This window comes from Talaromyces marneffei, chromosome 1 (assembly GCF_009556855.1).
Source record: "Talaromyces marneffei chromosome 1, complete sequence".
Taxonomy (NCBI): Eukaryota; Fungi; Ascomycota; class Eurotiomycetes; order Eurotiales; family Trichocomaceae; genus Talaromyces; species Talaromyces marneffei.
Window position 1 is genome coordinate 5,508,377 of NC_072348.1, and position 14,291 is coordinate 5,522,667.

At 47.9% G+C, this 14,291-nt stretch overlaps 4 protein-coding genes across 4 annotated transcripts; 3 read left to right on the forward strand and 1 right to left on the reverse strand.

The window, feature by feature from the left end:
- Positions 1 to 1,299: 1,299 nt before the first annotated feature.
- EYB26_002017 (uncharacterized protein) lies at positions 1,300 to 6,008 on the reverse strand (the record flags this gene model as incomplete). Its single annotated transcript, XM_054261325.1, has 5 exons — positions 1,300 to 1,601; positions 1,655 to 3,829; positions 3,890 to 5,348; positions 5,405 to 5,828; positions 5,920 to 6,008. 5 exons carry the CDS (start codon positions 6,006 to 6,008, stop codon positions 1,300 to 1,302), a joined length of 4,449 nt encoding a protein of 1,482 aa, XP_054117300.1.
- Positions 6,009 to 7,275: 1,267 nt separating this feature from the next.
- On the forward strand, positions 7,276 to 8,421 carry EYB26_002018 (uncharacterized protein; the record flags this gene model as incomplete). Its single annotated transcript, XM_054261326.1, has 2 exons — positions 7,276 to 7,465; positions 7,523 to 8,421. The coding sequence occupies 2 exons, from the start codon at positions 7,276 to 7,278 to the stop codon at positions 8,419 to 8,421; spliced, it is 1,089 nt and encodes a 362-aa protein (XP_054117301.1).
- Positions 8,422 to 8,954: 533 nt separating this feature from the next.
- Positions 8,955 to 10,250, forward strand: EYB26_002019 (uncharacterized protein; the record flags this gene model as incomplete). The annotated part of the gene is made up of 6 exons (XM_054261327.1): positions 8,955 to 9,116; positions 9,180 to 9,221; positions 9,290 to 9,395; positions 9,455 to 9,988; positions 10,049 to 10,121; positions 10,178 to 10,250. 6 exons carry the CDS (start codon positions 8,955 to 8,957, stop codon positions 10,248 to 10,250), a joined length of 990 nt encoding a protein of 329 aa, XP_054117302.1.
- Positions 10,251 to 11,006: 756 nt separating this feature from the next.
- On the forward strand, positions 11,007 to 13,720 carry EYB26_002020 (uncharacterized protein; the record flags this gene model as incomplete). The annotated part of the gene is made up of 5 exons (XM_054261328.1): positions 11,007 to 11,109; positions 11,165 to 11,219; positions 11,283 to 13,339; positions 13,391 to 13,591; positions 13,644 to 13,720. 5 exons carry the CDS (start codon positions 11,007 to 11,009, stop codon positions 13,718 to 13,720), a joined length of 2,493 nt encoding a protein of 830 aa, XP_054117303.1.
- Positions 13,721 to 14,291: the final 571 nt, after the last annotated feature.

Consider the following 14,291-nt stretch of genomic DNA (forward strand, 5'->3'; position numbering starts at 1 on the left):
AGGTACAAAGAAATAGATAGCCAATCCACATGCAAGAGCTTAAAGAGACAATAATAAAGTCATTCAAACATCAATATTTAGCTCATTGTATCTTGGTGCAAGCTTTGCCGTCTCGAATAACCTTAATCAAAATAAGGTTATCGATAAGTACACACTGCATGGTTAGTTCAACCCTGAGCTCCACTGGGACCTTAGCGTCTACTAAGGAGTACGTATGGATACTACAAGTATATATCGATCTACGTATATTCAAAAGAGAACACCACATGGTGCTCACACAAATTACTATACAACATAGACAGATCAAGAGGCCTTTTGTTTCTTTAAAAGCAACTAGTAAATTCGACTGGCACAAACATCAAGACAGTATCTGATAATCCAATTTCCATTCAGTGTTCATTTGGGGTAGAATATAATCATTTATCCGGATGTGCAGCTGCTATTTGAAGTGACTATCATGTAGAGTGCATTATATAATGTAGCAGTGCAATGCTGTTTACACTCTTGATTCCAATGTGTTACTGTAATAGCTCGGCTTCAAACAGCAAGACTGAGGGGATAGGGTTAGAGCTATTCCATAGCCCTCCTCCAATCTTCCCGACACTTCCATCCCATCCAAGAGGAAACCTTCTACGGAAGGGCCTTGAGAGGTGATGCAAGATATCCTTTGATCTGAACGATGTTGTGCGTTGAATTGTGGTTAGCTTTTTTCGTTTAGTTTACTTTTTCTAGAACTTTTGATACCCAAGAATATTTTGCGTGGTTTGTTATGGAAAGATACGAGGTACAAAATCACTAAGGTTAAATTACGATGTATTTAGATACCAAATCTTTATCCCTACCTGTAACAAACCCATTGCAAAGCCTACGTCCCTATTCGAAAACTCAGCATAGTAAAAACCGAGGCTCTCTGTCTAATGAACCAGCTGCATGCTGAAAATGAGTGGTAACTAGTTATGATGTTGATACGAACATTACTGGCAAACTTGTCAAGATTACTACAACTGTGCATGCTTCGCCACTAATCCCGTTTCTTTGCGCTTCTAGGCTATTTATTGTAATGACAGTTGAGGAGAGAGGGAGCAGCAACCCCCCCACCCAATCCAAGGACGTTGAAATTGCCAGGTTGGTTTGAGAAAGTGACACCCCCATGTGGTAGAAGACGAATGTAGCTAGTTCCATCAGGTTTATACCTCGTCCAGCTTTACTGTTTGGAAACCAAGGCATTGACGCCTGTGAACCACATGTAGACAACTCTCGAAGCATAAGCTAGACGGCTCCCCTCAGTTCATAAAGCATTTACCGCTTGCCCTTCTTCTTGCCAGCGACAACCTTGAATGCAGCAGCGCTCTCGTCCTCTTGTTTGGGCTGACTTGAGGATTTCTTTGCAACTTCGCTCCAGCCGCCAGAAGCTGCCTTCTGATCAATGAATGCATTGGTGCTGACAGGATCAGCGATTCCCTTGTCGGCAAGCTTGCGGCGGCGGATGAATTCTTCTGCGAAACGGCGACCATCCAATGTCTGAGAGTTGGCATAGACAGAGTCGGAGATAATTTCTGCTTCGGCAGGTAAGAAGAGGAGTTGTTGCACGAAATCGTCCACTGTTGAATGATAATTAGCATTGAGTAAGAAGAATACATGCGTAGAACCATACCATTAATTCCATTGTTAAGACCCTTGCCCAGGGTCACCTTAGCCCACTTTGTGAACTCCTCGTTTGCACGGTTTGCATTAGAAACTGGGGTGGTGGCGATGGTCGTTGTTCTGACTGGAGCTACAGGTCTTGGCTTGGCAACTTGAGGAGAAGCGAGCGTAGCACTAGTGGAGCGAGGACCGACTGGAGTAGCCGGTGGTGCTTTAGCTTTACCGCCCGCACCAACTGTAGTCCATGCACCAGTGGCCGCAGGCGTTGGCGACGCAGCTACTTTACTGGCGAGATCGGCGTACCGCTTTCCAGACACCGGAGAAGCTGCAGTGGTGGCTGCAGCCTGAACAGCGCTGACTTGAGCCAATTTTTGTTTACGTGCCTCTTCTTCTTTCTGGATCTGAGCAAGAGTCTTGGCAGGTGTGCCAGTAGCCTTTGCAGCTGGCTTGGACCAAGCTGAGCTGGCAGTGCTTGGGGTGACTGGAGACACACTGCTGGCCCAGTTGGCTGTTGATGGTAACCCAGGTGCTGTTGCCTGTTGTGCCTGAGAGAGTCGCTCTTGTTCGGCCAAAAGTTGAGCACGACGAGCTTGTGCTGCAAGTTCTTCGCGTTGAGCTGCGCTGCGCGCCTCTGCCTCCTGAATCTCCTTCAAAGATGGGCCCTTGGGTGCTTCAATACTGTCCTTCGCCCATGGAGCAATGGAAGCTGAAGGGGTTTCAACAGGAGTCTGGTTCTGAGAGCGGGAAGTTGCAGCAAGAGCATCGGCGACGTGCTGACGATTCCGCTGAGCTGCCGGTGCTGGAAGAGGGGATTGAGATGGAGGAGGCGGGAAAGGATGAGGAATGCCAGGATCACCCTTGGCCACCCATGCAGCCTCAGCTTGGGCTTGCTTTTGCTGTTGCTGCTGTTGTCTTTGTGCGGTAGCTGCCTTTTGCACCTGCTGGGACAGAGAGAGTGGTTCATTGGTAGATGTCTCCTGATCTTGCAAGAAAGTTGCTTCTTCTTCTTGTTGCTCCTGATCGGACTCGTTTTGCTGCGCCGTAGACGTTGGAAGAGATCCCAGGCCCTCGCTACCTCTCAACAAATTTTCATCTTCATCCGAGCGGAGGGCGTGAAACTGGCGAAGACGTTCATCGCGCGCTTGTTGCTCGAAAATACTGTCCGAATGGGTTTTATCGTATTGCTCCTGCTCTTGCTGAAGGCGGGCACGTTCCTGCAGTATCGAGTTGACCTGTTGGGGGTGTATGCCGGCCTCCTGTTGACGACCGCTAAATGAGCCTTGAGAGTTTAGAGGAAATGGACCCGGACGATTCAAATTTAGGCGATCAAGAAAGCCTGGGAGTTCTTCGTGTGAGCCAAAGTCCGTGCCGAGAATTTGAGGCCCGAAAGGGAGAGTATTTTGTCTGAACGGGCCATCGAAGTATCCTGGCATTGGTTGCGGAGGCTGAATAGGTCCCTGAATAGGAGATTGCTGATAACCACCAGCGGGAGAAGTGATACTTCCGAAACTGGGTTGGCTTTGGAGGCTGTGTGCACTTGAATGATGCTGAAGCTGGGGTTGTACACTATGTGGTCCGCCCTGTAGTTGCATTTGCTTCATCATAGCTTGTTGTTGAGCAAGATGCTCTTTCTGCCTAGCCATGAGATACTGCTCCTCCTGCTTTCTTCGTTCCAAGGCGTTCTGCTGCTCCGCAGTGAGTGTGGTTCCGAAGGTAGGGAAACTGTTTGCGAACGGGGGTTGTGCGGCACCAGGCTGTGTTCCAGTGCCCCATGTTGCAGCTTGATTGGGCTCAGGACCATGAGGTATGCCAATCTGAGGTACAAGGAACGGCTCGCGTGAATTTCCGATGCGACGAACAAGTTGAGCTAAAGGCTCGAATTCAGGGTCTTCCAATTTCTTGACTTGAAGCTCCGCAGTAAAGAATCCTGCCTTGAACCAATCATGCATTTCCAGTCCTGACCAAGGTCCCTGAATGTTTCCCTGGGGATCCCGATAGATCCATCTCATGCGATCCGGCATGACCATAGTGCGTTGCTGGGCCGTAGGGAGAGCATTGGAACCGCCAGTAGATAAGCCTTGTTGAGTCTGCGAGACTTCGGAAGATGTGGCGAGAGGCGTTGTCAGAGCACTACCAGCAGATGTGGTTGGAAGTTGTGAAGGCGTTGATGTAGAAGGTTTAAGATCTGTCCCAGAATCAGCCATGTCTTCATTTATAGAACCGTCCGTTCTCTGATATGGCTCACCTTGAGACCTACTTCCGTCTTCCTGACGTCCAATCTCACCCTGTGTATTGTCTTGCATAGACGGTGGGAAAAGAGAACCCATCTTACTCGCCCGACCAATACTTCCAGTTCCACTAAGTCCCGCATGAGAACCGAAGAAGCCGCCTGCACCAAGCGTAGAAAGACCCGGAGATTGAACTTCGGCCATAGATCCAAAGATAGGATCACCGAATCCGGTGAAGGCAGCTCGTTCACGTGTTGGCGTGCCAATTGCTCCAGCAGAAGGCCAGGCCCCTGAACCACCGATAGCGGGAAGACCGGTCAGTCCGCTAAGATTAGAAAAACCCCTGCCCGGACCGACGCTAGAAGTTTGACTGCGGTCACCAGCGGACATATCTAGAGCAGAGCCGCCACGTCGGATAGAACTAAAGGGAGCCGCAGCAGCGTCATCACGCAGCCCACTGATGCCAGGATGCTGACTTCGCTGTACATCAGAGCCATCGGTGTCTACGTCGTCATCGACCTTCTCACCTCGCGGGCTTTGGTAGGGATTTGTGTTTGTCGGACTGGTTGGTTCAAGACCCTGGAGGTGACTTGGAGAACCATGGGCACCGTCGCCACGACCGAGTAGATCTCGAAGGCCAGGAACACCAGCCGTCATGCCAAATGCGGCAAATCCAAGCTCATCTATTCCTGACCCGACTTCCTCAGAGCCGCCAAGAGCAGCGCTCCCACTGCGAGGCTCGTCAAATGGATTCGTTTCGCTGCGGGTTGCACGGGTTTTGACGGTTTCATTCCATGGCGATTGGGAACGGCTTGTCCCTTCAGTCTCAGCAAGACGCTCTATCTCTTTCGCCAGACCCTTGTCCTTAGCTAGCATTCCAACATCTTCCGAGCTATCTTTCGAGAGCAACCCTTTGAATCTGCTTTCACCACGAACACTACCAAATCCGGGTCTTTTTTCAACAGCCGATGTTGGAGCTTGTGGACTAGAGGTTCCTAATGAAAAGCTTCCGAAAGCACCCATCGGTGACAAATTGGCAGTTTGGGAAGCCGATGTCCAAGGCGAAGAAGTGCTGGCTAAACCACTGACAACTGGGTTCGTAGCGCTCCGCTTCAAAGATCCAAATGGTGATGAAATTTCCGGTAGATCCTTCGGCTTGTCTTTCTCTTCAAACTGTTTGGCACTCGATGCTGGGTCGCGAAGGTCGGTTTTACGGCGGAGAAGAGAAGGTGGAGGGGTGGTTGTATTAGGCTCTTCCCGGAAGAAACGAGAACCGGCAGTTGGAGACATGGGATTGCCCGTTGAGTCCTGAGTTTCTCGACGTCGTGTTCCTGGTCGTCCAGAACTTGGAGATGAGGTGTTGAACGAAGTAGAATGAGAGACGGAGGCTTTGCGTCCACCGACACCAGGAGTATTGTCTTTGGTGGCGCTTGATGGTGGAGGTTTCAAGGGAGAGTTAACAGTAGTCGAGAAGAGCTACGTAAATAATTTAGCACAAGCCGGTAGTATGATGGGGAATATGAACGACATACCTCACGTTCCTCCTCCGTCATCTCTATTAAGCCTAGTGGTTCATAATGCCCCAAATGGTCCCAGCAAACCTCAGGTCCGGGTGGGGAATCTTTTTGATCCTCTTTCTTCGCCCAGGCACCATTGGTAGCTCCTGCATCTTCAAGCGGGTTCCATGAAGCTAAGAAATGGTCCCCCATATTCTTTCCTAATGCTCCTGAATCTCGTTGACCCTTAAAGATGCTTAGAAGGTCTTCCTTGGAGTATCGGCTGTCGCCAGTCGAACCGTTGCGAGGCTGATAGTTGGAGGTCATATGAGGAGGAATGTATGCGGTAGAAGTGGGAGTAGATGTAGGTTGACTGCTACTATCACGGTTGTGCGATAGATTTGTCGCGACAGAGGGGCGACGAAAAGTTTGTGTCGCTCCGTTTGTACGAGACCGTGTCCTGAATGAGAGATGGTAGCTTAGTATGATGGATCCAAACAAACGAAAGCTGATTGAAGGAAATCCCCAGAAGGCAGATGATTGCAACCCACCATTCTCCGCTCATAGTACCATCTTTCTTTGAATCTTGGTTAATGCCAGCAGCGGCAGAGGCAAAACTCGAAGGTAGTGGTAAGGGCATTTTTGCTGTAGAATAATAGTTAGCTTATACAAGGATGACACTCAAGACTAGTATTGAGATGTGTCTATACCAATGATACGCGATTCCTTGTGGCAACAAAGCTAGCGGTGGAAAAAAAGAGAAGAATGGTTCCGCACACGGCACAAACAAAAAATACAGGCCGGGGGTGCTGGAAGATGCAACAATGCTGTATGCAGTAGTAGCGGAGTGAGAAGTGATTTCAGATGAAAACGAGTAGGAGGCCGTAGGTGAAGTCGAGATCGATAACGAAGAGACGTTGGAGATCGAAAGAGAAGATCAAGCCTTGAAATGAAAGTTCAGTGCAAGTGATGGTTAGCTCTACCGTTTCTGTTTGGTCGGTCCTGGCGAATCAGAGGCATGGCGTGGAAGTAAGACACCACACAATAATCGTAGCAAATGTGCAACATCAACCTAGCTCGCCAGCCACTCGCTTTTTTCTTGGCACATTTGGTCGTGGGTTGGGTAAAGAAGCTTACATCTTTATATGATCGTATACAAGACCGTTTCAGCATATACGAAGCTACTACTAATTTTACCTTGCTGTAGTTTTCGAGACGATCATGAGTTACCCCTGATACTATGTCTATAGAATGGACGACAAGGTGCGTGCATTTATTTATACCTGTAGGTACTATTGTCACAATCACCAGAGAGGAAGCGATCAGACAGTAAAGATACAGAACTCTCTTGCAACTGGTCGACTACAAGTCATTATCCACGATATGGCCCTATACAATTCAACGGCTAGTCACAGAGTGAGGTACAAAAAGAGACCCGTTCTTGGTGATCGGTCGACCATCGTTGTTTCCAGAGGGAGTTGAAGACTTGAAGCCAAGCTCTATCTATCAACAACCGCTGGAACTACGGTTTCATTCTACGTATTCTATCTTTTGCAATGAGTACCAGCTCGAAAGACAAATCAACGCCTACCTCTCATCGCATTTCGGTCGCGGTAGGTTTCTGACTAGCCAACGATGGTATGGAAACATAAGCAAGCAGGAGCAAGTTGTAAGACTACTAGTAACTCCCTGTCTCGACATGATACCCAAACAACCACTTGATATGACGATGTTACTTGGGGCCTAGGGTTATGTTTGCACAGTTTGTCTGTGTCGGCCCGTCATAGTTCCGGCAGACGTCAGGCATCAGCATGTGTTGATGTAATGAACCTCTGAAATTCATATTTCAATTTTGCAACTTTCTCACAAAACAAAACAAGAAAAATTCATCATCACAAAAACATATCATGGCTGGGTCGGAAGACAACGCGTTGAGCCCTTCCCGTGTACTTGAAGTCGTGCTTGCATCGCTGCGGGGCGACGGACAAACAGAACCATCAATCAAGAATGCCTACGAAGCAATAGCACTTGTTGGCCATGCATCTATGGTCGCCACACAGTTCCGTCTTATTGGATTGGGCGAAGAACAAAATATTGGTATGTGGGATTTGATTTTCGGGGAAGAGAAGATGATTACTGACAGTTCGCTAGAAGACAATACAGACGCCACGATTCTTCCAAAAGAATGGAACGCTCATAATAACACTTACTCATTCCGATATGCTCTCCAACAGTCATCAACTGAATACTTACTGAAAGTCAGTCGACTTGGCAATAATGCAGTCATTATGGGGCTGGCTAGGGATGACAAGGCAACATCATTTGATGTGCCGGTGTCCGAGTTCATTTCATCGTCTGCCCTACCTTTCCAGATACAACGAGATCAGCCAGACAGTTTGAAGTCGATATTTGTGTCATCTAATCGCCTCGATGATTTGATCAGTCTTTTCAAGATCCATATTATCCAGAAATATGCCATCCCCAGCCCAAACCAACAGGCCGTTGATGAAGCTCGTGATCAACGACGACAACAACAACCGGAAGGGCCTCCACAGCATGATCCGTTGAAAGAGGACATAGCTCCTCCACCTGCTCGTCCATATCCATTCGATGATCCCTTAGCTGCAGAACCACGTCGACAAACACCTACTGGCGATTTTGCTCCTCCTGGTTTTGAAGACGAGTATGAGTTGAGTCGACGGTCGCGAGGCCGCGCGATGCCCTACGGAGAAGGAAACTATCCACGCAGCGGCGACAGAGATCTATATCCTCAAGGCTTAGGCCCTCGTGACCCTTTAAGAGGAACATTTAGACCTGGTTCAAGAGGCGGTGGGATGCACCCGACACCCGATGATCCGATGTTTGGGGGGTTTGGAGGACAGCAAGGCGGTTACGACCCGCAAGCGCCGCCAGGATCTCGATATGACCCTGTAGGTCCGTGGGACGCACCGCCGTATGGTCGAGGGTCTGGCCCTGGGGGACGTGGGTTTGGGTCTGGAGGATTTGGATCCGGAGGGATCGGTGGAGGGTTTGGCGGTGGTGGTATCATTTAATGATGGGAAATTGATCGATTAACCCGGATTGTAGACATTTTCACGACTGACATGATTATTTGCTTCACAAAATGTATTATTCAACAATAAATTGATAAACATTCCCGCGTTTTGGCGAGTAAGGGAGTGATGTTAAATGAAGAGAAGTACTATGTAATTTGTAGAGTCCTTGGACGGGTGGATGTTTGTTTTCCAGTGTAACTCCTCCAGTTAGTGTGGCACATTATTGGCGTGGCGCAACCTCCCCGTTTGTTTGGCAGTTAGCCTTGGTTGTCCAAACGCAACCTCGCAAAGCCAAAGCCAAAACCCGCCCATCCCCACCACCGTCCTGCGTCGACAGACATTCAATCGCCTTGTTACAAAATAACCAAATCCGACTGTCTTGCAATTAATACCATTTTTCGAATTCTTCTTCATTTTCTGTTGCTCGCGAGTCGTTGCTGTTGATACTGGCCTAACCTCACGAGACCCTCGTTCCGTCCGCCCCTCCTTCAGGTCTTCCTACGTCGACCTTCCCTCACACACGAGACAAGATGGAGAACAATATGGAAATCGACACAGCACGCTCTCCTGAACCTCATAACCTCTCGCCTATTTCAGATCCAGGATCCATACCCACGCTTGATGGATGGATTGAGAGTTTGATGAGTTGCAAGCAGTTGGCAGAGAACGACGTGCAGCGATTGTGTGATCGGGTAAGCTTGCTCACTCAAGGGCCTTTGATCATTTGTATCTAATCAATTATTTTCATCCGAAAGGCCAGAGAAGTCCTTCAAGAAGAGTCAAACGTCCAGCCAGTGGTATGTATTTTCGAATGACTTTTATGAACAAGGGGCATATTTTGATAAACAATTCGCGAAAACAACAGAAATGCCCCGTCACGGTTTGCGGAGATATTCATGGACAGTTTCATGACTTGATGGAATTATTCCGTATCGGAGGACCTAATCCAGACACAAACTACCTATTCATGGGTCAGTCATCTTCCTCAACTGAGGCATTTTCTCTTCTTCACAAGTCTGACTGAAACCAGGTGATTATGTTGACCGCGGTTACTACTCTGTTGAAACTGTCACACTCCTTGTTGCTTTGAAAATCCGCTACCCTCAACGCATCACAATTCTTCGCGGAAACCACGAATCTCGACAGATCACACAAGTCTACGGATTTTACGACGAATGCCTGCGTAAATACGGAAATGCGAACGTCTGGAAGTACTTTACCGACCTCTTCGACTATCTTCCTCTTACCGCTCTGATTGAGAACCAAATTTTCTGCCTTCACGGAGGCCTCAGTCCATCGATCGATACTCTTGACAATATCCGATCTCTAGATCGTATCCAAGAAGTTCCTCACGAAGGTCCCATGTGTGATTTGCTCTGGAGTGACCCTGATGATCGATGCGGATGGGGAATCTCTCCCCGCGGTGCTGGATATACATTCGGACAGGATATTTCAGAGGCATTCAATCATAACAACGGCTTGACTCTCGTCGCACGTGCTCATCAATTGGTTATGGAGGGTTACAATTGGTCCCAGGATCGAAATGTTGTCACAATCTTTTCAGGTATGGACTGATCAGTAGAAATTCTTGGCTTATTAATGGGCTGCTAACTCATAACGATAGCCCCCAACTATTGTTACCGTTGTGGTAACCAAGCTGCTATTATGGAGATTGATGAGCTCTTGAAGTACACATTGTACGTTCTCCCTCTCCCTCGCTGATGTAACAAAACAGCATACTAATGTTGACTAGCCTGCAATTCGACCCATGCCCTCGAGCTGGAGAACCGATGGTCTCGAGAAGAACCCCTGACTATTTCCTCTAAGCCACGATCGAGCTTTACTATTTTGAACAGAATGATGGATTACATTGGTCTTATACCCGACGTCACTTTGTCTTAATTCGCCTTTGTCCTACATCACGAATCGATTCAAGTCGCTTGGCATGGGGAGGGAAAGGGACGGTTTTTCTGGAATTGGCGTCTTAGAAGAGAAATCAGAATTCTAATTATTGACATATGTGTGTGGCTACTCGTTATCGTTGATACCATACTCGAAAGACGCGGCATTACTTTACATACACGACCACATGTTTATGTTTCCATTCTTCTCATGAGGGAGAGAGTGTCTATTACTCTAACCGTTAGACCTAATGGGAGATCGAATGTAAGAGTGTTTCTAGTAAAGAATGTTTGACATTTCGACTTGGTAGGAGCAAGCAGTGAGCTGGGAGGACTAACCTGCAAACAGTTAGACTCCCGGCACGTGCCATCCAGGTTGCAAGTCATGAGGATGACTAATCACCACGCCGGCTAGCCGGATTGGGCGCCCCACCAGGGCCCTCTTCTTTATGCTCCATCAGAACTCCCCCGCACGCTTGCTTAGCCAATCCTGCATTCCAGAGTCATCCTCCTGCGACTCACATCACCACCTCGGACCCATCACTGGTTGCTTTGTCTGTTGGCTTCACCAATGCGACCGATTGCTTCTTTCTTTGAAGTTTCCCACTTGTCACTTCGATTGTCGTTGATGTCATTTCGCTTATCGCTCTTCTGATAGCTTCAGCCGCCATAGATAACGTTATGCCGCAAGAGAGGATTGAGAAAGGCAAGAGAGTGCGCGCCTGCACGATTTGCGGCCGGACTTTCAAGAGGACTGAACATTGTATTAGACATGAGCGCGCACGTAAGTCTACTTTGTTCATTTCACTAATCCAATTTCGCTGATTGAGGGGTGTTAGATTTTCGAGAGCGCCCGTTTACATGCCAATTCTGCCAAAAATCCTACGGCAGGAAGTAGGTTCCCTCGGTAATACTTTCATTATATCGCATTGCTAACACTCTTATTCTTTCTCTCAGAGACCTGCTCGTTCGACATGAGCGCACACTTCATGCCGATGAATGGGCTAATGCCCAATTAAATGCCTCCCCAGATGCCCCTGCACGTCCAGCTCGTCGTCGTCAGAGTGGAAATAGTTGGAGCCAGGTCCACCCACTCCCACAAGCACTGCCCCAGATAGAGCCGCCGCAGTACAAAGGAGACCTGCAAGCCGGCATGCGCATAAATGATGAAACCGTTATACAATATGAAAGCTTCCTTCCGTCGCCTCGCGTATCTTCTTCGTCCGAAATCAGCGACCCGGAGCTAGTCACCGGCACTTCGGACGGGATGGAAGTTGAGTTTCCTATGGATCCAAGTCTACTGAATGGTACCTACATGACTGTTGCTGGAAGCAGCGAAAACGCGCCTTATCAATACATCCCTGCGTATCCAACAGATCAGCATCATACCGTATATGACTCCCATATGCAGCCTTATATCCTGGAACAATTCAATCAATATCAGGGTTTCCCAATTGACCCTAACCTCACATCAAGTGCTCCCCAGATCAACAATGCGCCGATGATATCGGACAATACGTTTCCTGATACCGAAAATGTGAATATACTCGCTTTATTCCCCTGTCCGAATCTCGATCATCAAACACTAACCAGATACCTTGACGAATCTTTCAGCAATAAATCCACACTGGAACTACTTAAAGATGGATCCGACAACGCCACATCATCTTCAGACCCCGAACCTCATCGTCGAGGACGACCACCTCGCAATGCAAAGGTGCCAAGTATCGCCCAGCCTCGTATGAATTTCACACAAGATGATCGAACCACTCTTCTGGAGGATCTTAAAGAAAAATTTAATTTCGATGTTGAAGAATCCCAAATTCCTCCTTCGCAGGAGATTCAAAGCTTTGTGGACCAGTTCTTCGAGTCATTCAACACTCGTCTACCGTTATTTCATCTTCCATCTTTCAACATTTTGGCTACACCTCCCCCGCTATTGTTAGCCATGTGTTCCGTTGGTGCACTGTTTGGGGCTGAAAAGGGGGTTGCTAGTACTCTATCCAGACTGGCAAAGCAGGCCCTGAAAAATGCCGGGTCCAGTTATGATCGTCCCCTATGGGAGATTCAATGCAAATTACTTCTTATCATTCAGGCGGCTTTTGGTGGTGATCTTGACGCGGTGAATTGGGCACTTGAGAATGCCGGCTTCATCCAGCGCGAGTTTTCTTCCCGCAAAGCGACATTGTTGGCCACTTCTGATCCAGAGGACAACGACTGGTCTGTATGGATTTCTAGAGAGTCGTCTAAGCGCCTACTTTTCGGTATGTTTATCATAAGTAGTCTCTTGGCGCTCACTTATAACATCCCGCCTTGCATCTCTACGACTGAAGAGCTCAAGATCGGAATGCCCGCAGATGAACATACTTGGAGCGCGACAGATGAGGATGAATGGAAGAGAGCTATGACAGCTAAAGAGTCACCTAATATTGACCTATACACAGCGTTGACGAAAGTCCTGTTTGGCAAGGACTTTGATCTTGATTCGGAAATCCAATGGTCTGCCTTTGCTGTGACTGTTTTGATGCATGCGGTAAACATACACATGTGGCATATAACGCAGTCTACGCAGTCATTCATGAGCTTCTCTGCTGATGCGAAAGAAGAAGAGCAAATGAAGGCTTTATGCACCAGCCAAACAGAAGCAGTACTATCTAGATGCTATATGATCCTCGCACACCGGCGCCCGCCTGACGGAGAAAATTGTTGGGACGATGTCGAAGGCCCATTACTTTTTAATGGCATGGCGGTGCTCCGTAGCTGCTATGTACGTGCCTTTACCGGTAGTGGAAGTTTCGATCGCACTTTGCTCTTCAACGACGATGAACAAGCAGCATTCACTGCGGCTAAAAAATACATTAAAAGCGACCAGGTTCGGACGCCTTTTCTCTCAGGGGCCGTTGCACAGGCTTTTGAAGGGCTGTTATCTCCGCTGCAGATGGTACACAAGCTTTCTGAGAAGGAGACTACTTTAGGACGGAGTGTAGAACATGCTCTAGCCATGTGGGACACTGGTAAGTTGGTGAAACATATGTATTGGACTACTTGCGCCTAACCTCAACTAGCTCTATTCTATACCAAATGGGTACACACAATGGAAACACAACAAGCATATGTCCAGGCTGGGTATGAAGAAAGGCAGAATTTGGAGAACTTATTGGAGATATTGAGACACAATGACGTGCATCGGGGAGAAAAGCAGTCTATGGCTGCTGGTCTAGCCAGGCTATTTGCTGGGTACATCAATGCTAGCTGGACCTGGAAAGGTGCGTATAACTATACTTCGGAACAAAAGAACCTATCGCTGACATAATCTAGTTACATGTCGAATAAGCAACGTGCTTCAAAAATTGGCCGTGGTCTACGAGAATGAGAAGGACGCTGGTTCTGTATAACCCGGTTGCCTTCAGCCGCTCAGCTACAGGACTTCTACTATGCAATATGAAGTCTCGTCTCAAACAGTCACCCTCGCGCCGCACTGTCACTGTTAAAACATGGATATAATGACTCTATCCACAGAAACGTTTGAAAACGATGCCCTCCACGATTATATGATGTATAAATTCATATACATGCCTCGCCGATGACACGATATAGATACCCGGGACAGGTGTTTTTAGGATCTTCTTTCAACCGCGATTTATTTTTGAATAATGGTTTTCTCCGTTTTATGAAATGCTTTTTATGAAATGTCCACGTTAGTTTTATTCATATATTTACCGAAATCATCGGGATATGCGACTCCAGTCAACTGCCGTAGGTGAATGTGGAGACGTCGATTCTCCTCAACCATTTTTCCGGCCATCCCACTTCAAAGGTCGGGGTAAACCTTGCCAGCTTTCCCCACGTAACAACACCATAGCACGCGTGGCCTTCAGTCCTCCAACGAATGGAGTACGTTGCCATCGTTTCCAACGAAAACCTTAGGTCACGCTCACTAATCATCGCAGGAACAGACCGGGTCAA